This window comes from Molossus molossus, unplaced genomic scaffold, assembly GCF_014108415.1.
Source record: "Molossus molossus isolate mMolMol1 unplaced genomic scaffold, mMolMol1.p scaffold_m16_p_19, whole genome shotgun sequence".
Taxonomy (NCBI): domain Eukaryota; kingdom Metazoa; phylum Chordata; class Mammalia; order Chiroptera; family Molossidae; genus Molossus; species Molossus molossus.
In genome coordinates, this window is record NW_023425354.1 from 39,196,505 (window position 1) to 39,222,000 (window position 25,496).

Below are 25,496 nucleotides of genomic sequence, written 5' to 3' on the forward strand. Positions count from 1 at the left end.
CTGCTCACTTCTATCTCTGTGACTTTCTGTTATAGTTAGAAAAAACCAAAACGATACCTATCTAATCTTCCTAGGCTTCAGTGTCCTCATTGGTGCAATGCTGAGGATTTAGCGAGAAAACATGTATAAAACACATAGTACAGATCTAGTTCATGATAATTTCCCACTAAATGTTGGTTCTTTCACCTACCACCAGCAGATGCCCTATTTCCTCTATTTATCCTCAGGGTCTAAGGCCATGGTGACTAACAAATCACACCTAAATGAGTAGTGAGATCACTATTTGTTTCTACTTCTAAAATAACCTGAGAACAGGGTAACCAAGAAGCTCATTGACTAGGGTTTTACCTGAACAGGGAATAGGCTTGGGTGCCAGGCTTGGGCCCTGGTGCAGCAGCTGACTATGGAAGAGGCCTTCATGCAGTTCAGCATGGAGTGTCCACACATCCACAGTGATTGCCTTCAGTTGCCGACTCCTGATGCCCACCTCTAAACACAGCTTTAGAGCCAGTGAGAGCTCTGCTAGGCAGGTGTCCTCCTACAAAAAGAACAAGCTTCTAAGGTGTGTATATATAGGGAGTTTAGGAGTTTTGGGTCAAAATTCAGTGGTCTGGAACACTGAGAGAACCCCATAAGGACACAGAATCTATGGGGTAAGCCCTAAGCTCCTTCATATGCGCAGAAGGAAATAAAGCATCTGAAGGACCATGGCATACTCACCAACTGGCCACTCTTTAGAACTTTGCTGTTGATCTGACTTAGGCTCACTTCACATTTTAGCCTGGAAAAGGAAAAAAATTAAAAGTACTTGACCCCTTTCCTTACTATTCACCTTCAATCAAGATTTGTTGGCTGAAAGGGCAAAGGCAAGCAGAAGTACCTAATCTGCCTCACCTCAAATTGCACAGAATGAAAACTTAACACCTTGATAAGAAGGCCCTGACATCCACCCATCCTGAAACAACTATAAGGCAAGAATGGGACTACTAGACCCTTTTCTAGCCAGAGTTTACCTTTTCCCATCACTATCCAAAAGAAAGCTGCTTTCTCTGATCTGAATATGCCACAAGGATTCTGAAGTAGCCACATTGAGAACCATGAAGTTTATAGAATCTACATGAATGGAAAATAGCTGCAAGGAAGAAACAAAGAACAAAAATTAATGTCAAAGCATTGCCTTTTCTTTCCAACAGAAAGAGTAAGAGGCAGCTCTTAGTATCATGTCCCCTAAACAGTAGAAAAATCCACTCATAACTCCAAAGCCAGTCAGTCATTCCTAGTACAGAAGAAAGTGGGAGAAGTAGTCTTACCTGACAGAAGATCTTCATTAACGCTGGGCTGAAGGATAGCTCCTTTTGATGCACTCCAGTGCTCTGGGAGAATGGAGCAAACAGGCCAGAAACCTTCTGTAGGTCGGTTCTGATACGCACCTCTCCAAAGCACAATGCCACATAGCGCCTGCCCAGAAGAGAAACCTCACTGCCATCAGGCTCATCCCTTTCAGAGCAGTCTCTTCTCCTCTCTCAGGTTCACTCTCCAATCCTCCCTAAAAACTTAGCTCAAACCATGGAGCATAGTCTCACAGTAGTTATTAATTTCTATGTCACAAGATGATAGCTTCCAGGCTAACCAGGAGACATCAAGCCAAGAACCCACTTCCCTTCTTGGATTTTGAGACCTGTGTAGAAGAATCTCATTCTGTTAACCCCAATCCCAAATATTCCCCAAAGGAAGAGGGAGGATATAGTGTACTCACGGCAGATCATGGCTAAGGAGTTTGCTGGAAATCCACAGGCTATCAATTTCCTAAAACATCATGGGAGAAAGCTTTGTACATTAGCTGCTAGGTAAGACATGAGCAGCTTGACAAGCCAGGAAAGGTTCTAAGAGGAAGAAGTGCTATAGCCCTTCCACTAATTATTCTCCATTCCATTTCTACCAGCTTCTCTCCTCCGCACTATATCCTGCTCCTCACAATGTTAGTATTTCTCTTTCATGGATAGGTTGCCTTGTTTACCCTCTTAAATTAGAACAGTAAGCTCTTCTATTCCCTATTATCTTTTTTTCTGTGCTTTACTTCTGTATCTTATGTACCCTGGACACTTTGCCCCTTATAAGCATTTTTAACCGAACAACTTACATCAATCCTAGCATTCCCAAATGAAATCTAAGCTCATTTTGGCAAAGAAGTGGCAAGACTGGGTTAACTAGGAAAGCCATCCAGAATTTTTTTTTTTTTAAAGAATGTTAAAAGTTGAAATTAAGCTGGATCAACCCCACACAAATACCCAGGGAGTACCCGAGGACTCACCACTATTTGCTGGTGCTGCTGAAACTTAAGACTGACATTCTGGATCCAAAAAAGAGAGCCAATCTTTAGCTCCGCCTGCAGCTTACTCTGACACCACTTGGTGACAAACCGGACTACAAGCCACCTGCAGAAAAATCCCTGTGAGTTCATAAGATCCTCTCCCAATTATGGCTTCCTTCACCCCTTGCTGGTCCTAGAAAACCTTACAAAGGGTCAAATCCTGAAGGTGGGTCTTCTGGGTAACTCTTCTGTCTCCCAAAACACTGCTCTGTCACATACATTCAGCCACAGTGACCAGAACCTTAGCCCCAGATTGGCCCCTCCACCCAGATGTAATCAGACAAGCTAAACTCCACCTTCTAAGTCGGAGACAAAGAAAGCAACCCCCCAAATCTTTAGGAACCCCAGAGGTAGAGAGAAGAGGCCCCAGCAGGAGTCGAAAAACAGGCAGCCGCGTCAGAAATGCCATCACACACTCTCCAAAGGCCCTCTGTCTTCGCCCTCCAGACAGATGTCCGCAAGAAGGCACTGTGGGGTCAAATGTCGCTCTTTCCTGGGCGGCCAGACCTGTTCTGGCTTCCCAGGGCGAGGCTGCAGGTGCCCTTCGCGTTCGGTGAAGGGGACACTCAGGGGCGAGTAGAGGGGTAAAGGGAGACCAGGAGCCGGGCCCCCTCCTCACACACACACCTATTCAGCTCCCAGCCTCAGCATCTCCTCAGGCCTCGCCCGCTCCCTCAGTCTCCCCGAATCCCAGAGACTCCGCGCCTGCTCTGGCCCTGCACCCGCGCTCGACCCCACCCGGTCGCCGCCCGCGCACTATCCCCGCCAGCCTTCTCCCGCCTCTACCTCCCCCTCCCGCGCGCCTGTGTCCAGCGCGCGCCCCCTCCTTGGTCTCTCTTTCTCCCGCTCCTACCCCCCACCCCGCCGTAGCCGGGATCCCCTCACCGGCCTAGAAAGAGGGCGAACAGCACAACCAACAGCAAGGCCAACAACGCGGCGAAGAACAGGGGCATTACGGCCCCGGCCCCAGCCTGGCCGGGCTCCGGCCCCCGCCCTGCCAGGCCCCCCCTCCGGGTCCCGGCTGCTCCAACCGTGGGCCGACCAGTCGTGCACACAGGCACAACACAGGACTAGGAGGCGTTGGCGCGCGTGCGCAACGCCCCTCGCAGCCAGCCAGCCAGCAGCCGTCTCGTTGCCCCGCCCCGCCCCGCCCCGCCCGGCGCGCGCTATCCGGCAGGGCCGACAGGCTACAGACCCGAAGTGAAGGCGGGACTCGGAAAGGAGAGTGTGGGGAGAGGACTTTGCGCGGACTGACACACACACCCCGCCTTCGGCGCACCCGTCTGTGCCCGGAAATGCTGAGCCGCTGAGTAGCCTGGGTTCGGAGCCCGAACGGCTCCTTGGTTTGTAGTGAATCTGGCCGGCCGCAGAGTTCCCTTTTTTTATTTTTTTGTTACAGATGTTTCTCCCTTTTTACCCCATTGACACCCTCCTCCCCATCGCCCCCTGCCCCGTCCCCGGCTTTGTTGTCCATGTCCATTGGTTATGCATACATGCATATAAGTTCTGTGGTTTAATCTTTCCACCCCCTACCATCCCCTCTTCTGAGGGTTGTCAGTCTGTACCCTACGTCCGTGTTTCTGGGTCTCCCCTATTCCTCAGACTGTTATATTCATTATATTCCATATATAAGTGAGATCATGTGGTATTTGTCTTTTTCTGCTTGGCTTGTTTCACTTAGGATAATATTTTCCAGGTCCCTCCATGTCGTCTCAAAGGATAAGAGATCTTTCTTACAGCTGCATAGTACTCCATTGTGTACATGTACCACAGCTTTTTTATCCATTCCTCTACTGCTGGACATTTGGGCTGTTTCCAGATCTTAGCTATTGTAAGTAGTGCTGCTATGAACATGGGGGTACATATATTCTTTCTGATTGGTGTTTCAGGCTTCTTAGGGTATATTCCTAGAAGCGGGATCACTGGATTAAATGAAAGTTCAACTTTTAATTTTTTGAGGTAGCACCATATTGTTTTCCATAGTGGCTGCACCAGTCTGCATTCCCACCAGCAGTGCACTAGAGTCCCCTTTTCTCCACACCCTCGCCAACACTTGTTTGATGATTTGTCGATGGCGGCCATTCTGACAAGTGTGCGGTAATACCTCATTGTTGTTTTAATTTGCATCTCTCTGATGATTAGTGATGTTGAGCATTTCTTCATATGTCTCTTGGCCATTTGTATGTCCTGTGTGGAGAGGTGTCTATTCACCTCCTCTGACCATTTTTTAATTGGGTTCTTTGTCTTCATTTTGTTGAGTTGTATGAGTACTCTATATATTTTGGAAATTAACCCCTTATCTGATGCATCATTGGCAATGATGTTCTCCCATACAGTGGGTTGCCTTTCCATTTTGATGGTTGTTTCTTTTGCTGTGCAGAAGCTTTTTAGTTTGATGTAGTCCCATGTGTTCACTTTTTCCTTTGTTTCTGTTGCCTTAGGTGATGTATCAGTGAAAATTCTGCTGCGTATGCTGTCCGAAATTTTGTTGCCTACTTTATCTTCTAGAATTTTTATGGATTCACAGGTCACATTTAAGTCTTTTATCCATTTTGAGTTTATTTTTGTGTATAGTGTAAGTTGATGGTCTAGTTTCAATTTTTTGCATGTAGCTGTCCAATTTTCCCAACACCATTTATTAAAGAGGGTGTCTTTACTCCACTGTATGCTCTTGCCACCTTTGTCAAATATTAATTTAGCATATTTCCTTGGGTCCATTTCTGGGTTCTCTATTCTGTTCCACTGGTCTATATGCCTGTTCTTGTGCCAGTACCAGGCTGTTTTGATGACAGTCACTTTGTAGTATAACCTGATATCTGGTATTGTGATCCCGCCTACTTTGTCCTTCTTTTTCAAAATTGCTGTGTCTATTCGGGGTCTTTTTTGGTTCCATATGAACTTTTGAAGTATTTGTTCTAGTTCTGTGAAATATGTCGTTGGTATTTTGATGGGGATTGCATTGAATCTATAGATTGCTTTGGGTAATATGGACATTTTAATGATGTTAATTCTTCCAATCCATGAACAAGGTATGTGCTTCCACTTTTTTACATCTTCCTCTATTTCTTTTTTCAATGTCCTGTAGTTTTCTGCAAATAGGTCCTTTACTTCTTTGGTTAAGTTTATTCCTAGGTATCTTAATTTTTTTGCCGCGATGGTAAATGGGATTGTTCTTTCAGTTTCTCTTTCTGTGAGTTCATCATTGGTGTATAAGAATGCCGTCGATTTCTTGACATTAATTTTGTATCCTGCTACTTTGCCAAATTCATTTATGAAGTCTAGTAGATTTTTGATGGAGTCTTTAGGGTTTTTTATGTATAATATCATGTCATCTGCAAATAATGACAGTTTCACTTCCTCCTGTCCAGTTTGGATCCCTTTTATTTTTTCTTCATGTCTGATTGCTGTGGCTAAGATTCCAATACAATGTTAATAAGAATGGTGAAAGTGGACATCCCTGTCTTGTTCCTGTTCTTAAGGGAAATGTTTTTAGTTTCTACCCATTGAGTATGATGTTGGCTGTAGGTCTTTCATATATGGCCTTTATTATGTCGAGATATGATCCCTCTATTCCCACATTGCTGAGTGTTTTTATCAGAAATGGATGCTGGATTTTGTCAAATGCTTTTTCAGCATCTATTGATATGATCATGTGGTTTCTATTCTTCATTTTGTTTATGTGGTGTATCACATTTATTGATTTGCGAATATTGTATTAGCCTTGCATCCCTGGGATGAATCCCACTTGGAATAATTTTTTGGATGTATTGCTGGATCCGATTTGCTAGTATTTTGTTCAGAATTTTGGCATCTATGTTCATCAGGGATATTGGCCTGTAGTTTTCTTTCTTTGTAGTGTCTTTTTCTGGTTTTGGAATTAGAATTATGCTGGCCTCATAAAATGAGTTTGGAAATCTTCCTTCTTCTTGAATTTTTTGAAATAGTTTGAGGAGAATGGGTGTTAGTTCTTTTTTGAATGTTCGGTAAAACTTCCCCGTGAAGCCATCTGGGCCTGGGCTTTTGTTTGCTGGGAGAGTCTTGATTACCTCTTCAATTTCCTTAGTTGTTATTGGTCTGTTCAAGTTTTCTATCTCTCCCGGTCCAGTTTTGGGAGACTGTGTGTTTCTAGAAATTTGTCCATTTTGCTTAGATTGTTGCCATATAATTGTTCATAGTAGCTGTTAACGATCTTTTGTATTTCTGTGGTGTCAGTGTTACTTCTCTTTCATTTCCGATTTTGTGCATTTGGGTTCTCTCTCTTTGTTTCTTGGTGAGTCTAGCTAAGGGTCCATCAATCTTTTTTATCTTTTCAAAAAACCAGCTCTTTGTTTCATTGATCCTTTGAATTTTATTTTATTTTTTTTGTTCTCTATGTCATTTATTTCTGCTTTGCTCTTTACTATTTCCTTCCTTCTACTTGCTCTGGGGTTTTCTTTTTGTTTGCTTTCTAATTCTTTAAGTTGTGAGGTTAGACAGTCAATTAGAACTTTTTCTTGTTTCTTGAGGTAGGCCTGTAGTGGTATGAACTTCCCACTCAGAACTGCTTTTGCTGCATCCCACAGATTTGTGTTGTTGTGTGTTCATTTGTATTGGTTTCCAGGAAGTTTTTAATTTTTTCCTTGATCTCCTTGGTAACCCATTCATTGTTTAATACCATGCTATTTAGCCTCCATGTGTTCAAATGTCTTTGCATGTTTTTGTTGCAATTGATTTCTAATTTCATGCCATTGTGATCTGAGAAGATGCTTGATATGATTTCAGTGTTCTTGAACTTGTAGAGATTTAGTTTCTGTCCTATCATGTGGTCTATCTTTGAGAATGTCCCATGTGCACTTGAGAAGAATGTGAATTCTGTAGTTTTGGGGTGTAATTCTCTGTAGATATCTATTAAATCCATTTGGTCTAGTGCTTCATTTAGAGTCTCTGTTTCCTTGCTAATTTTTTGTCTAGAGGATCTATCCAGTGGTGTCAACGGGGTGTTGAAGTCCCCTGCTATGATTGTATTGCTGTCAATTTCTCCTTTGAAGTCCTCCAAAAGATTTTTAATATATTTTGGTGCTCTTATATTGGATGCATATATGTTTATCAAGGTTATATCTTCCTGTTGGAAAGATCCTTTCAATATTATGTAGTGGCCTTCTTTGTCTCTAGTTATGGTCTTCATTTTGAAATCTATTTTATCAGATATGAGTATTGCTACCCCAGCTTTTTTTTGCTTTCCATTTGCTTGGAAAATTTTTTTCCATCCCTTCACTTTCAACCTATGTGAGTCTTTTGTTGTGAGGTGGGTCTCTTGAAGCAACATATAGATGAGTCATGCTTTCTTATCCAGTTAGCTACTCTGTGTCTTTTTATTGGAGGATTCAGTCCATTTACATTTAAAGTGATTATTGATATGTACTTATTTATTGCCATTTTTGTTTAGTTTGGTTATATTTTTCTTCCTATTTCTTCTACTAATTACAGCAGTCCTTTTAACATTTCTTGTGCTGGTTTGGTGCTAATGTATTCCCTTAGCCTTTTTTTTTTTGTCTGGGAAGCTCTTTATTTGACCTTCTATTTTGAATGACAGCCTTGCTGGGTAGAGTAGTCTTGGATTCAGATCCTTGTTTTTCATGACCTTGATTACTTCATGCCATTCCCTTCTGGCCTATAGTGTTTCTTGTGAGAAGTCAGCTGAGAGCCCTTTGGGGTTTCCTTTGTAGGTATCCTGTTGCTTATCTCTTGCTGCTTTTAGGATTCTTTGTCTTGCTGCTTTTAGGATTCTCTCTTTGTCTTTAATTTTTGGCATTTCAATTACTATGTGTCTTGGTGTGGGCCTGTTTGGGTTCTTCTTACTTGGGGCTCTCTGTGCTTCTTGAACTTGAATGCCTTCTTCCTTCACCAAATTAGGGAAGTTTTCTGTCACTATTTTTTTGAATATATTCTCTAACCCTTGCTCATTTTCTTCTTCTTCGGGGACTCCTATGATGCAAATATTATTATGTTTCCAGTTGTCCCACAGTTCTCTTAAGCTGTCTTCCTGTTTTTTAATTGTTTTTTCCTTTTTGTTTTCTGATTGGTTGATTTTTCCTACCCTGTCTTCTACTTCGCTGATCTGATCCTCAGCTTCCTGTACTCTGTTCTTTAGACCTTTCAATGTGTTCTTTATTTGTGATATATCACTCTTGATCTCTTCCTGGTGGTTTTTAATTTCTAATTGGTTTATTTTCAGCATCTCTATGTCCTTACTCATGCTGTTGAACTTCCTCAAGATCATGGCTCTGAATTCTAGCTGTTAACATGCCTAACTGCTCCACATTGATATCATCTTCAGTGGAGGTCTCTTGTTCTTTCATTTGGCTTTTGTTTCTGTGTTTCACCATTTTGGCTCTCACAGTGGGCTTTGGAGCCTGCCAAGTTTTCCCTGTGGGTATTGGTGTTCTGCTGTTTGTGGCTCTCTCTCCTGGGTTTAGATGAACGAGGGAGGACCCACATTAAACACCACTGTCAAGTCTTACTTTCCTGGTTAAAGTTGCTCACTCAGGAATGGTACTGTTATCCTCTAGCTTTTTGCCTGGAGGCTAGCAGTCCAGGTTACTTGAAGAGTTTTAGGTTGTCAGTTGATTGAAAAACTCCCTCAGATGCTCAGCATAAGGGGATTTCCCGAGGGTGGGGCAGATGCTGGTTGTTAATGAGCCTCAATTTTCATTTCAGTGGCCCACAGGGTGGGGTTGAATCTCCGAGGGAGGGGCTGCTGCCTCTCCCCAGAGTCCTGGGAAGGAGCAATATGGCGCCGCCGTCCTGCATGGCTGCAACTCAGCAAAAGCTCTGAGTGCCCTGTAAATCCCGAATGTCCTCACACAGTTCCAGTCCAGTCTGCCCTCCCTCTGCCCGAGCCCAAGGTGAGTGGCTGTGGCTATTTTAGCCTCTGTTCCGGTTCTGCGCTGTGGAGCTGCTTGGGAGTGTAACCCGAGGGCGCTGTTCACAGCTAAGGCCGCTGCCAACCAGTGGGCTTCCAGCCCCCGTCTCGCGCCTTCGCAATCCTACCAGGATCTAGTCAGTGTCCCTGGTTATATGGTCCTCACAAGCTGCTTTTCTGTTGCTTTTTCCTATTGATTTGTCTGTTTTAGTTGTAATTCCAGTTTGGTCCTAGGAGACGGTCTGTGTAGCTTCCATTCACTCCACCGCCTTTTTTTCCCGAGAGTTCACTTTTAAAGCACTTTCCTGGGGTAGTTATAGAGTCGCCTTACCCACTTAGGGTCTGGACCAAGAATACTGCAGCAGTTACACCTCTGAGTCATACGAAGTAGCTCTTCTATTTTACTTAAGGGCCTTGTCTGCATATCTTTGAGAAAACCAAGAGGTAATTAATTATAAGGCCTCAAAGGAATTGGTTTTTAATTCACTCACTGTTTGAATACTGTTCTAGTCAGTTAATATGTATTGACCTACTGTGTGAGCAGCACCATTCTGAACCCTTCATTGGAGTTTTCTTTTTTAAGGATTTTTAAATTGATTTTTAGAGAGATGAAAGGAAAGCCCTGGCCGGTTTGGCTCAGCAGTTGGAGTGTTGGCCCAGAACCAAAGAGTCACGGGTTCAATTTCAGTCAAAGGCATGTACCTCGGTTGTGGTTCTGTCCGGGCCCGGTCGGGGTTGTGCGGGAGGCAGCCAATCTATGTGTGTGTGTGTGTGTGTGTGTGTGTGTGTGTGTGTGTCCCCAGCACTCTGAAGATAAATGGAAAAATATCCTCGGGTGAGGATATTTTCTAAAAAAAGAGAGATGAAGGGAGAGAAACATAACTTCAACTGCCTCTTGCATGCCCCCTACCTGGGATCCAGCCGGCCTGGAATCCAACCAGCAACATTTTGGTTCCAGGGAGGACGCCCAACCAACTGAGGCACACCAGCCAGGGCTTAAGTTTTCAATGTCTATTGTACATAGTGCAACTTGGGCGTGTGTGTGTTGGGGGGGCGGGGGTGTTGGACACCACAGACATAGAGGATAGTGTTCTTGCCCTTTAACAACAGTTTACTTGGGAAGCAATTACATAACATGGAGGATTCTGATCAACTTTATTTTGCCTGTTTTCTTCTCTGTGAAATGAGGGAATTGGAAAAAGTTCCCTTCCAACTCCATTACGATGATGCAGTACAAATTCTGAGGATTTCAAGGTAAGTACTTCATATACTACCTTTGCTCTCACATCCTCATCTCCTAAACATCCTAAAATATTTTACACAGAGACTCTCTTCCATTCCTTCAGATAAAGCACCATTTCAACTTTCACCTGGGTTACCCAAAGTTGCTTTTACCCCTCCAACTGGTTTCCTTCATAATCTAGTCTTCTCATCACTAATTTCACATATTCCCCAGGGCTCCACCACTCACACACACACACCCCCCCCACCCCCCACCACCCCCCCGCCAACTACTGTTTCTTTATAGTTCCTACTCATCTCTAGTTCTGCCATCCTCCTTGTAATCTGCAACCTCCCATCAGGATTATGTTGTCTGTGAACCTTCAGGGAAGGCCTAACAACTCACTGTAACTTTGTCCAAGCCAAGGAGAGAAACTTGGCAACACAGCTCCCTACTCATTCATCTTGTCCAATCTGTTTCCTTTTTTTTTCTTAATTGTTGAAAGTATTACAGATGTCCTCCTTTTTTCCCCCATTGACCCCCTCCTTCCTGCTTTCCCCAACCTAATGTCTGTGTCCTTTGGTTGTGCACATATGCGTGTAAGTTCTTTGGTTTATCTCTTCCCACCTTTCCTACTCCCCATCCCTTTGAGGTTTGTTAGTCTGTTCCCTACTTCTGTGACTCTGGATCTCTTTTGGTCGACAGCTTATTTTGTTCATTATGTTCCATAAATGAGATCTTGCAGTACTTGTCTTTCTCTGACTGGCCTATTTCATTTAGCATAATACTCTCCAGGTCCCTCCATGTCATCTCGAAGGGTAAGAGATCTTTCCTTCTTCAGCTGCATAGTATTCCATTGTGTATAGGTACTACAGCTTTTACTCATCTACTGATGGGCCCTTGGGGCTGTTTCCAGATCTTAGCTATTTAAATAGCACTGCTATGAACATAGGGGTACATATATTCTTCCTGATTGGTGTTTCAGGCTTCTTAGGATATATTCCAAGAAGTGGGACCACTGGGTCAAATGGCAGTTCCATTTTTAATGTTTGGAGGAAATACCGTATTGTTGTCTATAGTAGCAGTACCAGTCTGCATTCCCACCAGCAGTGTGCTAGAGTACCCTTTTCTCCACATCCTCACCAGTACTTGTTTGAGGATTTGTTGATGGCTGCCATTCTGGCAGGTGTGAGGTGATACCTTATAGTTGTTCTAATTTGCATCTCTCTGATTAGAGATGTTGAGCATTTTTTCATCTGTTTCCTGGATACTCAGCTGATTTTTAATATTTCATTTCTTCTTTCTTCCCAAACTGTTACCATCCTACTCCCCACTATCTCGATAGCCTGAAATGTTGATTTTATCATTTATCTACTTCCTAGAAAGCTCCCAAGGGATCAATGCAACTGAATTGGAACAGAGGGGAGAGGGCATAGATGAAACTCAACTAGCTTATGGTCTCAGCTTACTAAGTCTTTGTTTTATAAGGCTGTTTAGCACAGACCTGATACGTTTCCCCAGCTATCTGAAAGTAGAATGTACCTACGAATCCTTTCATAAGCTGAAATGGTGTAAAATATCCCCAGCTTTCCCAAAGTTCTCATTAGTACCTATTTTCACTAACCTAAAGAAATTGAAGAGGATATTTGCTTTGATGAGAGTCATCACATAATAACATAGGTCTTTTGTAAAAGGGAACTAGTGTATAACAGTAACTTTTGGAAAGCAGGGGATACCTGTACCTCCAAATGTTTTCTACCTTAACTCCCTAAAGCAAACAGGAAAAAAAAAATCTGTAAGTTTCTAAAAATAAAAAGGCCTGCTATTCGCCGAAATTCCAGCAGATGGCAGAAACCCCTGTTCACCACTGGACACTTGAAGGACATAGGAGCATACTTTCTGGAATTGACGAGCAGAGGAATAGAAAAAAATGAGGTAAGCAGAGGACAAAAGTTTTCTACCCACCTTTTCAGAGAAAGACATTTTTGTTTTAATTTTTTTTTCTTTATTGATTTTAGAGAGAAAGGAAAGGAGAGAGAGAGAGAAACATCGATGAGCGAGAACACTGATTGGGCACCTCCTGCATGCCCCCCACTGGGGATTGGGCCCACAACCTGGGCATGTGCCCAGACCAGGAATCAAACCAGCGACCTCTTGGTGCATGGGTCAGTGCTCAACCACTGAGCCACACCGGCCAGGCAGATATCCCTACATTTGTCCCCAAAAGAGTAGTTATCTACCAAGAGCTAAACATAATTATAGTGTAATAAAAAGAGCATGTGCCAGATATTGCTGGATTCCCATCCTCAAATTATTTACTAGCTTTAAAAATTTGGGAGTTACTCCTCTTTTCTGGTCTGCATTGGTAAAACTAACATCTACCCTCTATCTGTAAAGATTAAATGAGTTAAGATCTGCAACATGGTGCTAAGTATTTAGCAGACAGTGAATAAATGTAGGTCCCTCTTTTTACTACTACATCTATTTCACAACTGCAGTAACAGAGCCAGAGTAAAACATTGCATTGGCTACTTATTAAGCTGTATTTTTGAGAGTCTTTAGCCATAATTAGTGAAAAATCTAATAAAGATGAAATGCTAAAGGAGAAGTCAAAGTAGAAAGAGAAAAAATTTGGATGCAAGTAAGGCTCTTAAAAGGGCCCACACCAAAGGTTCCTAGCATTTCAAAAGAGTGATAACAATGACTCTCAGGACTCAAGGATTAATCAGATCATGAAATTGCACACCTAATAAATGACAATAGTGACTAATAATGAAATTCTTTTTTATTATTTTGGAGAAAGAAAGCAGGGAAAAAAACACACATTAACAACTATGATGCCAAGCTTTTGAAGAATAAAAATGTCCCAGCTAGGAGGGATGTCTCCCTCAGTTTCTGTTTTATCAGTATGAATAAAAAGCTCTTGCTCCTTCACCAAGTCCTGTACTCAGAAAGAACGGACTCAAGTCTGGAAGAACAACCATCTCAACTGTGAAGGGCTGAAACCTCCAAAAACAGTCATTGTTTTCTCTTGTCCATCTTCATCTCAGTGGTGATATGGCCAATGCCCAAGGAACCTGTGACAGGGATCCCAGGGTGAAGCAGCAGCAGATGTCTATGAACCCTGTGTGGTGACAGTGGCTCACAGCCTCCAGACTCAGAGCTCTGCATGGTGGGCTTCTGCCTTCAACAACTCACTGGGTTTCATGAAGATGCCTTCCATTGCTTTCCAGTAGTTGTTCTGGCTTGGCTGAGCCATGCCATGCACCTCTTTTTGCCCACTGATGGGTCGACCATATTGTTCTCCTGTGACAGAGAGCAGAACGTCGGTAGAAGAATGCTTGAACCGCACCTCACCATCCCTCACCCAGTAGGGCCCATTACAGAGCACTGTCCAGTCATCCAGATAATCGCCTTCACCTTCCTCACCAAATGCACTCACTTCCTGGAAGACACAAATGGTAGCAACATTAGCATGGCTGGCACATAGTCTTGGAAAAGGGAGGTAAGGTAATGGGAAAAAAAATAAGGCTACCCAAAGTGAAACATGGGAGGCTTTCCAGGGTTGTTTAAAATTAAGTAAATAATTTAACCTGAAAAAATGATCAGAGGTCACAAAGGACACAAAATTGGTTGCCATAAGATTATGGCCCAAACACTAATTTTGCAAGTAATCCTTTATTTGCCTTATATTTTCTATTATAGTCTTAAAATACTTGATAACTCTTTTTTTTTCCTTTATTAATTTTTAGAGAGGGAGAGAGAGACAGAAGCATCGATGAGAGAGAACATTGACTGGCTGCCTCCTGCATGCTCCCCACTGGTGATCGGGCCCACAACCTGGGCATGTGCCCTGACCGGGAATCAAACCGGCAACCTCGTGGTGAATGGGTCGATGCACAACCAGTGAGCCACACGGGCCAGGCCTTAATAACTCTTATTATTTGACTTTAAATATTCCTGCCTTATTCCCTTAACTAGATTTTAAGTGATTTGGTAAGAAACAAGCTGGAGCCCAGCCAGTGTGACTCAGTGGTTGGGTGTCGACCCACGCACCAAGAGAGCGCTGGTTCAATTCCTGGTCATGGCACATGCCCAGGTTGTGGGCCAAATCCCCATTGGGGGGCATGCAGGAGGTGGCCAGTCGATGTTCTCTCATTGATGTTTCTATCTCTTTCTCCCTCTCCCTCTCTCTCTAAAATCAATATAGGGAAAAAAAATTAAAAAAAGAAACAAGCTGGAGACAAGCAGACACTGAATCTCAGCTCTATTTATTCCTATGTAACTCCTTCAAGCCTTCATTTTCTCTTTTATAAAATAACAATATGACCTTACAGAATAATTATGAGAAATAAGAAATCTTTTTTTCTTTATTGATTTTAGAGAGAGGAAGAGAGAGAGAGAGAGAAACATTGATGAGAGAGAATATAAATTGGCCGCCTCCTGCACGCTCCCCACTGGGGATTTGGCCCACAACCTGGGCAAGTGCTCTGACCAGGATCGAACTGGTGACCTCCTGATGCATGGGTCAATGCTCAACCACTGAGCAACACTGGCTGGGCTAAATAAGAAATATTAATTGAGCAAATTATAGCAGATTCTGTCTTCTACTCCTAATCCCATTACCCTTGGGGCCAAATATTCAATTACTATTACAATAAAAGTTACTGACTAATTCAGAAACATATCAATTAAATACACACTAATAGCTATATAATTTAAAATGATAAAAAGCACTCATTTTGAAACAGTCTAAGACTAAAGGCAAAAGGAACTGCACCTAATTAACAATTCTGCTACTATACGTGTATACTAGAATTGAACAAGTAAGTGAACAGAGATAGTGGAGCCAGGTATTGCCCCGTGGAAATTTACAAATATGCAAAAGGAGAAGGCTAGAATGATCTATGTGGTAATGGATTAGAGTTGGAGACATCACTAAAAACTCATGTTTAACTTAACATACATGTAGATGGTTACAATATAAACATTTATAGGTATGTGTATATATGTTTACACATATATATTTCTTTGCTCTGTTAGGTGAGATGGCCTAAAAGAAACACTCCAGCCCGGCCAGTGTGGCTCAGTGGTTGAGCATCGACCCATGGACTAAGAGGTCACTGGTTCGATTCTTGGTCAGAGCACATGCCCAGGTTGTGGGCCCAGTCCCCAGTGGGGGTCATGCAGGAGGCGGCCAATTGATGTTCTCTTTGTTTGATGTTTCTATCTCTCCCTCTCCCTTCCTCTCTCTCTCAAATCAATAAAGGAAAAGAAAAAAAAAAGAAACACCCCAGTAGCCACAAGCTCATGTCGGGCCCAGATCTCAGTTTCTAATACCATTCTCCAATAACAGGAAGCAGGGGTCCTAAGAGAATTGGTTGATTCTAGGACTGGGGCAAGAAATACACAAGATGAGCCTGGAATACCTTTTAGTGCCAGAAAGTAAGAAAGTATAAAAACAGCCCTGGCAGGTTTGGCTCAGCAGTAGAGTGTTGGCCCACAGACCAGTGAGTCATGGGTTGGATTCTAGCCAAGGGCACATACTTTGGTTGCAGTTCGTCCCCGGCCTTGGTCAGAGTTGTGTGGGTGGCAACCAGTTGATGTGTCCCTCCCTCTCTCTCCTTATCTCTCTCCCTCCCACTCTATACGAAGATAAATAGAAAAATAACCTCCAGTGAGGATTAAAAAAAGAAAGTGTAAAAACACACCCACACACATGCACACTGATAGGAGTAGGTCAAATGGACAAGGGATACAACTGAAAGCTCCAAACAGCCACAGCTGGGACAACTTGGAACAACAAAACAATTTGAGCAACAAAAGAAAGACAGTGATACTGGAGCCCGGCTGGTGTGGCTCAGTGGTTGAGCATCGACCCATGCACCAAGAGGTTGCCACTTCAATTCCCAGTCAGGGTATCTGCCCAAGTTGTGGGCCAAATCCCCAGTGTGGGGCATGCAGGAAGGGGGGCCAATTGATGTTCTCTCTCTCCCTCTCCCTTCTCTCTCTCTCTAAAATCAATAAAGAAAAAAAAATTTTAAAAAGAAGTGGTACTGGATTATAACTCAAAGTATAAAATAAATACCAATGAGTCCATACTGATAGAAATAAAGGATTAAATAAATAAAAAGGGACAAGTCTTCCATACAGAAGAATTCCAAATAAATCATATAGCTACTCCACCCTAAAGGAGGAGAAGTATAGGCACTCTCCTTCCAGGGAGCATGCCTGTGCCTTTCCCCTCCCCTCTCTTCTTCCCCACCCCAGACACCTTACCTTTCTTTCTCCTAAGCTCCAAGGGCCCTTCTTTGGCCTCTGTAATTTGTTTCCTGAACCCATTTCTTCTACAGCTCACTTCTTCTGCCTCTATGACTTTCTAAATAAACTTTCTGTAGTTAAAAAAAAGTTTTTTAATATATGCTTTTATTGATTTCTTTGGAGAGGAGATAGAAACATCCATGTGAGAGGAACATCACTCGGCTGCCACCTGCACGCCCCCTACTGGTCATAGAGCCCACAACCCTGACATGTGCCCTGACCAGAAATTGAATAGGACCTCTCAGTCCATGGGATGACACTCAATCCACACCAGCTGGCAAACTTAACAGTTTAAAAAAAAGAGAGAGAGAAGCTTAACTTCCTATTCTTAAGTATAGGCTGTCCAAAGTGACTTCTTTCTAGAGTATACCATGGAAAGGAGGAAAATGAGGAGTAATTTTACAGGAGAATCCTCACAAACACTAATTCAACCTGGTGATCAGTATCAACAGTTATAAATCATATCAAGAGTATCTATTCTTGTTATGATATGATGAAAATGGCACTTTTACCTGTGAGCTTTCTCCCAAAAACCTTTATAAATTCGGTCTAATTATAAGAAAAACATCAAGCAAATTCCAATAGAGGAGCACCCTATAATATACCTATCCAGCACTCCTCAAAACTGTCAAGGTCATCAAAAACAAGAAGAATCCAAGAACTATCACAGCCAAGAGGAGCTTAAGGAAACATGGCAACTAAATGTAATGTGGTATCCTGGATGGGATCCTAGAACAGAAAAAGGTTAGTGGAATAACCTATGGACTTTTGTTGATAGCAGTGTATCAATATTACCAATTAACTGTAGCAAATCTATACCAATGTTAAGATGTTAATAGAGAAAATTATGTACAGAGTGGGGGTAGGAAGGAAGCAGTTATTAAGGGGTCCCACATCCCCCAAAAGCACAAGGCTTAAAAAAAGGCACAATACTGAAGGGTCTTGGATTCAATTCCCAGTCAAAGGCACATACCTGGGTTGCAGATTCGATACCTAGCCCCGGCTGGGGTCGTGTGAGAGGCAACCAATCGATGTCTCTTTCACATCAATGTCTGTCTGTCTGTCTGTCTCTCCCCTTTCCTCCCTCTCTTCTACTCTATCTAAAAATCAATAGAAAAATATCCCCAGCTGAGGATTAAAAATAAAAATGGCACAATACCTAATTCATTTTCCTAATGTGATCAGTTGGCATCATTACAATAACAATAATTTTTATTGCAAGTTTGGGAAACCTTAGATTTTTTTAAGACTTATCAAGATAATTTGTAATATGCTAACATATACCTATTCTGTCTTTCCTCCTCATTTCTTTTTTTTCTTTCTTTCTTTTTTTTTTTTGGTGGTACGTGCCCCTAGCGGGAACTGAACCCGGGACTCTCTGGTCTGTAGGCTGATGTTCAACCACTGAGCCAAACTGGCCAGGGCTCCTCCTCATTTCTTGATTTGATCTAGAAGTAAAGTCTCCATTTTGATCAGAAACAATTTCTTTCAGACAAAGCCAATTCTCTAGGTCTGCACACAAGAGAACATCTACACCTGGAAAAGAAAGAACTAAGAACCAAGATATCAACCAAACAACTCAACTGAGTAAAGCACAAAGCAGTGACAACCCACAGGATGCCACCTCACCTGGTTTCCAGAGAGAGGTGAAGTAAAGTGGTGACTATGGAGGTTTCGGCCAGTGTTGACATGTGTAAGCCGAATGGGCTGGCCACATCTGATGGGTGTTCCCCTCTCACACACTGTGGAGGTCTTCCCCCGTATCCTCCAGTAACTATTGCTGTCATCCACAGACGTTACACCTGTCACTGACTGCTGCCCGCTACCTGCAGTCCAAAGAAAGAAAAGGTGAGTTCAACTGTACCCTTCTCTTTCCTATGGCCAATAATATGGCCCATGTCATAAAACAGGCGTGGAGGGATGGGGAGGAAACCCTATGCTTGGAAATATTTTTTTCTTCTACAACACCAATATATATGAAAATTACCAAATGTATTTATATAGTATTAGTTATGTGTGGTAAACTATATTTAAGAGTGTACCATATCAGAAAATTCCAATAATTTGCATTAAAGGGCACTAAATAAATGAACTTATGTGGTTTTTTTGAAGCACAGCAGCATTTACCTATATATACCAGCCTGGATAGCCCCTAGTATATACCAAGTGTCTAATAGAATTTTAACATGTTTGTAATATTATTTAATGTTAACTATCTAGTACAAACAAACAAAAATTTTATCATATTTCACAATTAAAATGAGACCAGTTTTGCCCTGGCCAGTTTGGTTCAGTGGTTAGAGTGTCAGCCCGTGGACCAATGAGTCGCATGTTGGATTCTGGTCAAGGGCACGTACCTCAGTTGCTGTGCGTCCCTGGCCCTGGTGGGGGTCATGCAGGAGGCAACCAGTTGATGTGTCTCTCTTCCATCAATGTTTCTCTCTCTCCTTCCCTCCCACTCTATCTGAAAATAAATAGAAAAAAAAAAAAAGTCCTCAGGTGAAGATGGAAAAAAAAAAAATTAATGAAATCCGTTTTGCCCTGTCTGGTGGCTCAGTTGGTTGGAACATCACCCTGCACACCAAAATGTTGTGGGTTCAATTCCCGGTCAGGGCACATACCTAGGTTGCAGGTTCAATCCCTGGACAGAGTGAGTATGGGAATCAACCGATCAATGTTTCTTTCTCATATCGATGTTTCTCCCCCTCTCTCTCTCTAAAATCAATAAAAACATATCCTTGTGTGAGGATTAAAAAAAAAAGAGCCCTGGCCAGTTTGGCTCAGCAGTTAGAGCATTGGCTTAGGGAGAAGAGTGACAAGTTCAATTCTGGTCAAGGCCTGTACTTCAAGTTGCAGTTCGATCCCCGGCCCTGGTCAGGTCGTGCAGGAGGCAACCAATCAGATGTGACTCTCACATCAATGTCCCTCTGTCTCTGTCTCTCTCTCCCTCCCTCCCCTCTTCTCCTCTATTTGACAATGAATGGAAAAATATCCTGGAGTGAGGATTAAAAAAAAAAGAGAGAGACAAGTTTTGTTTTTTATTGATTTTTTTTAGGGAGATAAAAACATTGATTGGCTGCCTCCTGCATGCCCCCTACTGGGGATCAAGCCTGTAACTTGGGCATGTGCCCTGACTGGGAATTGAACCAGGACCTCTTAGTCCATGGGATGACGCTCAACCACTGAGCCACACAGGCTGGGAAGAGACCAGTTTTTTATGTCAACTTTAATCCAAACACAGCTCCTGAGTTTTTGTAAGTGATCTCAAGTTGGTTAATACAGCCCAAAGTGGTATAATTCTAAAGGTTAAAAGGTACTGGGTTGCCCTGGCCGGTTTGGCTCAGTGGTTGGAACTTATGCCTGCAGTCCAGAGAGACCCGGGTTCGGTTCCCGCTAAGGGCACATACCTCGGTTGCAGTTTGTCCCCGGCCCTGGTTGGGTCGTGTGGGTGGCAACCACTCGATGTGTCCCTTTCATGTCGATGTTTCTCTCTCTCTCTCCCTCCCACTCTATCTGAACAAAAAATGTCCTCGGGTGAGGATAAGAAAAAAGAAAAAAAAAAGGTACTAGGTTAAATATATAGCTACATGCTTAAAAAAGAAAACACACCTAGTATTTGCCAGCTAGCTAATGTGTACTGAGCACTTAGTAGATGTCAGATACTAACCCAAGACTTTTGATTGAATATTCTTTTATTTTTTATCCTCACCCGAGGACATTTTTTCATTTTTTGTTCTGATAGAGCGGGAGGGAGAGAGAGGGAGAGAGAGAGAGAGAAACATCGATGTGAAAGGTACACATTGAGTGGCTGCCACCTGCACAACCCAACCAGGGCCAGGGACAAACTGCAACCAAGGTACATGCCCTTAGTGGGAACCGAACCCGGGTCTCTCTGGACCACAGGCCAACACTCTAACCGTTGAGCCAAATCGGCCAGGGCATGATAGAATATTCTTATTTGATGCATGCATCTACTCTGAGGTTAAGTTTTCTCATTATCGTTATCCCTATTTTACACTGGAATGTTAGAAAGACTGAATAATATGCCCAGTCACACAACTCCAAGAGACAGTGCTGGGGTTCGAATATAGAAGCTGTAATTCTAGAACTCACATTCTTTTCTTTCTTTCTTTCTTTCTTTCTTTCTTTCTTTCTTTCTTTCTTTCTTTCTTTCTTTCTTTCTTTCTTGTACCTATTCTATGATTCCATTTAATAATTTTTCTTTATTGATTTTAGAGAGAGAGGAAGGGAGAGGGAGAGATAGAAACATCGATGAGAGAGAACATCAATTGGCCACCTCCTGGATGCCCCCCCCCAATGGGGATTGGGCCCATAATCTGGGCATGTGCCTTGACCAGGAATCAAACCGGTGACCTCTTGGTGCATGGGGCAACATTCAACTATTTAGCCACTCCAGCCAGGCTAGAACTCACATTCTTAAACATTCTACCACATGGCCTCGCACAAAACTTTATTGTCTGTCAAATCTCCCCCAAATAGGCTACTCTAGCATATCAAGGCCAGGGATATTCTCTTCCCTAGGCCTCAATCACACACAATTCTTTAAAGGCACTTCATATTTCCCAGAACTTTCTTCAGGTACTCTTGCCTATTCCTCCTACTTTTGCCTTCAGTCCCTTGGAACTGCCTGACCACAGCCTTTTAATGACACTTCCCTTTTACCACTTAACACATTATATCTTGTTCCACAGTTATGTGGGGAATGTCTGTAGCTAAACTAACAGCTTCTCTCTATTGCTTCTTCCACTCAGCTCATGGTTTTTTACATCTTTACACACACACATACACACACATTCCTCCTTACTTCTGGTTATTGCTGTACAGTTTTCTTGGTCCTTACTGCCATGTTTCACTAAATCGTGATCTACACTTTCTGTCTCCTACTTCTTCACTTTCTATTAAACCCTCCACTTCCTCTCCCATCCTTAAACCTTGGGATTACCCAGAGTTCTATCCCTGGTCCTTATCCATTTCTTACATACTTGTTGGGGGTCAGGACAAAAGCATTTATAAGTCCTTCAACAACTTTTTCAGGTGATTCAAATTGATACCACATTGAGAACCACAGTTCATCCTGGGCAATCTCATTTACTCTACCCACATCTTTAACTACCACCTCTACAATGATGTTGAATAGATGCTTCTCAACTTATGACAGGGTTATGTCCTAATAAACCCATCCTAAGTTCAAAATATCATAAATCAGCCCTGGCCGGTCTGGCTCAGCAGTTGGAGCGTCAGCCTGTGGTCCAGAGAGACCCGGGTTCGGTTCCTACTAAGGGCATGTACCTTGGTTGCGGTTTGTCCCCGGCCCTGGTTGGTCGTGTGGGTGGCAGCCACTCAATGTGTCCCTTTCACGTCGATGTTTCTTTCTTTCTTTCTTTCTCTCTCTCTCTCTCTCTCTCTCTCTCTCATTCATTCCTACTCTATCTGAACAAAAAGTGGAAAAAGATGTCCTCGGGTAAGGATAAAAAAAAACAACACAAAAATTCAAGAAAGAAAAAATCATAAGTCAAAATGCATTTAATACCTAACCTACCAGATATCAGAGTTTAGCCTAGCTGGTTTCTACTGAATGCCTACTGCTTTCACACCATAGTTAAGTCGAAAAATTTTAACTTGAAGACCGTCTATACTTAACTCTGTATCTCAGGCTTAGCACAGATCTCTCTTCTGAGCTCTAGATGGAACCTGGTTCTCAAATCTGGCCAACCATCAGGAGCACCTGAAGAGTTTTTTAAACGTTTAGATTCCTGCTGACAGGACTCTGATTTAGTTGACCCAAAGTAGGAAACTAGATCATATTTAAAAGTAATAAACTGGACACATAGCAGGTGTTCACTGAATGGTTGCTAGAATTATTAAGACATCCCAACAATGACAGTTCAGTTCCTTTCCAAGTGTAACTGGTCAAACAGGTTTTGAGAATCATAAACCACATACTAGCCTGCATCTGAGAAGACTTTTTCCTCGCTTAGCTATTAGCAGCATCAGTCATCCAAGATAGAAATCTAGCAGTCGTCTTAAATGGCTCTCTTCTCACTAGTTCACTAACTTTTTTCTCTTTTAGTCTGTTTTTGTTTTCTTGTAACTTGCTGACTGACCACCATATCTCCTGTATCAAGAACAATAATAGGCACACAGTAGGAGCTCATTAATCTATACTGAACAAGCCCATAAATAATTACTGAATTGAAAATAAACACACAAACTACACATTTTAATTTCATGCAATAGAAAACTCTCAAAAGTGTCCTCTCCAATTCCAGAACAAGTGTTACTATGAGTAAAAGCTAGAACACAGGGTCACAAAGAGTGAGCTTCTGGAGTTCAAAACCTCAGCGATACAGCACTTACTATAATTTTTCTACATGTATCTCTCTCCCACACTTGAGTAGGGCCAGCCCGGAGTAGGTGAAAGCAGGCTTTGAACCTGAACAGATTTGGATCGAACTCTGTCTCTGTCATTCACTAGCTGCAAAGCTTTGAGCACGATTTATTTCTGAGCCTGTTTCCTCATCTGTAAAATGAGGAATGATAATAATCTCTACCTCATAGGGATATTATAAGTCTAAAAGAGCATATAGGTAATGTATATACCTGGAATGTAGCTCATTAGAATGAAGCCGATATTACAATTGAGATGCATTACAACAATGAGGTATCACCTCACACCTGTCAGAATGGCTACTATCAATAAATCAACAAACAACAAGTGCTGCCGAGGATGTGTACAAAAGGGAACCCCGGTACACTGCTGGTGGGAATGCAGATTGGTGCAGCCACTGTGAGTATGGAGTTTTCTCAAAAAGTTAAAAATGGAACTACCACCTGGTGGTATTGGCTCAGTGGCTTAAGGGTCATCCCATGGACTGAAAGGTCCTGGTTCCATTCTTGGTCAGGGCACATACCCAGGTTGTGGGCTCCATCCCCAGTAGGGGCATGCAGGAGGCAGCCGATGGGTGTCTCTCACATCAGTATTTCCCTCTCTCCCCCCCTTCCTTTCTCTCTAAAAAATCAATAAAAACATATTTAAAAAAAAAATAGAACTACCACCCTGGCCGGTTTGGCTCAGCAGTTAGAGCGTCGGCCCGCGGTCCGGAGAGACCCAAGTTCGGTTCCCGCTAAGGGCACGTGCCTCTGTTGCAGTTTGTCCCCAGCGCTGGTTGGGTTGTGTGGGTGGCAGCCACTCGATGTGTCCCTTTTATGTTCCTGTTTCTCTCTCTCTTCCTCTCTCTCCCTCCCACTCTATCTGAACAAAAAAATAAATAAATGCTCTCGGGTGAGGATTAAAAAAAAAACAAAAAACCTTTTTTTTTTTTTATCCTCACCCGAGGACATTTTTCCATTTTTTTGTTCAGATAGAGTGGGAGGGAGAGAGAGGAAGACAGAGAGAAACATCAATGTGAAAGGGACACATCGAGTGGCTGCCACCCTCACAACCAACCAGGGCCGGGGACAAACTGCAACCGAAGTACGTGCCCTTAGTGGGAACCGAACCTGGGACTCTCCGGACCGCGGGCCGACGCTCTAACTGCTGAGCCAAACTGGCCAGGGCATACCTTTTGACACAGAGACCCCAGTTCTGGGCATATATCCTAAGAATCCCAACAAAACACCAATCAGAAAGAATACATGCATGCTCACTTTAGCAGCACATATACTAAAATTGGAACTACACAGAGAAGATTAGCATGGCCCCTGCACAAGGATAACATACACGTTTGTGAAGCGTTCCATTTTTTTGAGGAAAAGAAAAAAAATAAAGAATACATGCAACCCTATGTTCATTGCAGTGTTATTTACAATAGCCAAGTGCCCATCACTTGATTCACATGAGTGGATAAAAAAACTGTGGTACTTGTACACAATGGACTACTACACGGCTGTTAAAAAAAAAAAAAAAAAAAAGAAGGCTCTCTTACCCTTTGCAACAGCAAAGGACCTGGAGATAGCTATGTTAAGTGAAATAAACCAGTCAGAAAAACAAGTACCAGTTGTTCTCACTAATATGTGGAATCTAACAAACCAAATAAACTGACCGACAAAACAGAACCAGAGGCATGGATACATGGAACAGACTGACAAATGTCAGAGGGAAGGCGGGTGGGGGGTACTGCGTAAAGGAAGGTGAAGGGATTAGCTAAAGAATATATATACATAGCCCATGGACACAGACAATGGTGTGGGGAGGGCTAAGAGAGGGGAGCGGGGGCTAACCTTCCCACACCATACCCCTCAGACTTGCTCCAGGCCCCGCCCCCTCGGAGCCTACCGGGCCTTCTTAGCTCACCCGAACCGGGATAGCAGTACCTGACCCATAGCGCACGTCGTGTGAGTGCAGTCGCACGTTGTGGCGCGTATTGAGTAGCTTTACCACTGAACCGCATGTCACGACAGCCAGATTGGACGTCCCCACAGCACTCCACAAACCCCCGAAAAACAGTAACGATAGCACAGCCATCCCGGCTGTGCCGCGGTGCCCCTAATCTGCGAAGGAAACTCGGCCCCTCCCCGGAAACGGAAGCTACAAGAGGAACCAGAGAGAGGAGGAAATGAAGAAGCCCTAGTTTGATCTTTATAGTTCCTTTGGCTAGAGCGGCCTGGGGGAACCAGCTAGGCCTGATTGCTTCCCATCCGCTCGCTCTGTTCCGGGGGAT

At 43.0% G+C, this 25,496-nt stretch overlaps 2 protein-coding genes, 1 long non-coding RNA gene and 1 other non-coding gene across 11 annotated transcripts in view; 2 read left to right on the forward strand and 2 right to left on the reverse strand.

The window, feature by feature from the left end:
* KIAA0100 (KIAA0100 ortholog) overlaps nucleotides 1–3,422 on the reverse strand; it is a 30,245-nt gene extending 26,823 nt beyond the window's left edge. For 2 of the 3 annotated variants that reach the window (XM_036269598.1, XM_036269599.1), the window contains exons 1-7: nucleotides 3,257–3,410; nucleotides 2,312–2,435; nucleotides 1,757–1,806; nucleotides 1,311–1,458; nucleotides 1,014–1,132; nucleotides 721–781; nucleotides 349–538 (exon numbers count right to left, since the gene is read on the reverse strand). In XM_036269598.1, coding sequence (XP_036125491.1) covers nucleotides 349–538; nucleotides 721–781; nucleotides 1,014–1,132; nucleotides 1,311–1,458; nucleotides 1,757–1,806; nucleotides 2,312–2,435; nucleotides 3,257–3,324 — 760 coding nt within the window. In that variant the 5' untranslated portion in view covers nucleotides 3,325–3,410. Of the gene's footprint in view, nucleotides 1–348; nucleotides 539–720; nucleotides 782–1,013; nucleotides 1,133–1,310; nucleotides 1,459–1,756; nucleotides 1,807–2,311; nucleotides 2,436–3,256 lie in introns of all 3 variants that reach the window. The other variant, XM_036269597.1, reaches the window with a different exon arrangement.
* Nucleotides 3,423–9,212: 5,790 nt separating this feature from the next.
* On the forward strand, nucleotides 9,213–18,668 carry LOC118634826. Of its 6 annotated transcripts, XR_004960410.1 has the most exons (5): nucleotides 9,240–9,255; nucleotides 10,461–10,526; nucleotides 12,336–12,429; nucleotides 18,308–18,461; nucleotides 18,609–18,668. It is a non-coding gene; the product is annotated as an uncharacterized LOC118634826 (long non-coding RNA). The 6 variants fall into 6 exon arrangements; XR_004960413.1 differs by lacking the exon at nucleotides 12,336–12,429 and having other exon boundaries at nucleotides 9,221–9,255; XR_004960409.1 differs by lacking the exon at nucleotides 9,240–9,255 and having other exon boundaries at nucleotides 10,337–10,526.
* On the reverse strand, nucleotides 13,270–25,398 carry SDF2 (stromal cell derived factor 2). Its single transcript, XM_036269625.1, has 3 exons — nucleotides 25,150–25,398; nucleotides 18,445–18,641; nucleotides 13,270–13,939 (listed from the first exon to the last, which is right to left on the reverse strand). Exons 1-3 carry the CDS (start codon nucleotides 25,298–25,300, stop codon nucleotides 13,652–13,654), a joined length of 636 nt encoding a protein of 211 aa, XP_036125518.1. The 5' UTR covers nucleotides 25,301–25,398; the 3' UTR covers nucleotides 13,270–13,651.
* On the forward strand, nucleotides 24,476–24,582 carry LOC118635208. Its single transcript, XR_004960531.1, has one exon. It is a non-coding gene; the product is annotated as a U6 spliceosomal RNA (small nuclear RNA).
* Nucleotides 25,399–25,496: the final 98 nt, after the last annotated feature.

What these genes read in the sequence shown, in the direction of transcription:
- SDF2 (XM_036269625.1), bottom strand. Translation starts at nt 25,300, where the DNA reads ATGGCTGTGCTATCGTTACTGTTTTTCGGGGGTTTGTGGAGTGCTGTG. An exon ending in CGACGTGCGCTATGGGTCAG is followed by an intron (nt 18,642 to 25,149) that starts GTACTGCTATCC and finishes TTTGGACTGCAG; the next exon opens with GTAGCGGGCAGCAGTCAGTG. An exon ending in CACCTCTCTCTGGAAACCAG is followed by an intron (nt 13,940 to 18,444) that starts GTGAGGTGGCAT and finishes TGTGTCTTCCAG; the next exon opens with GAAGTGAGTGCATTTGGTGA.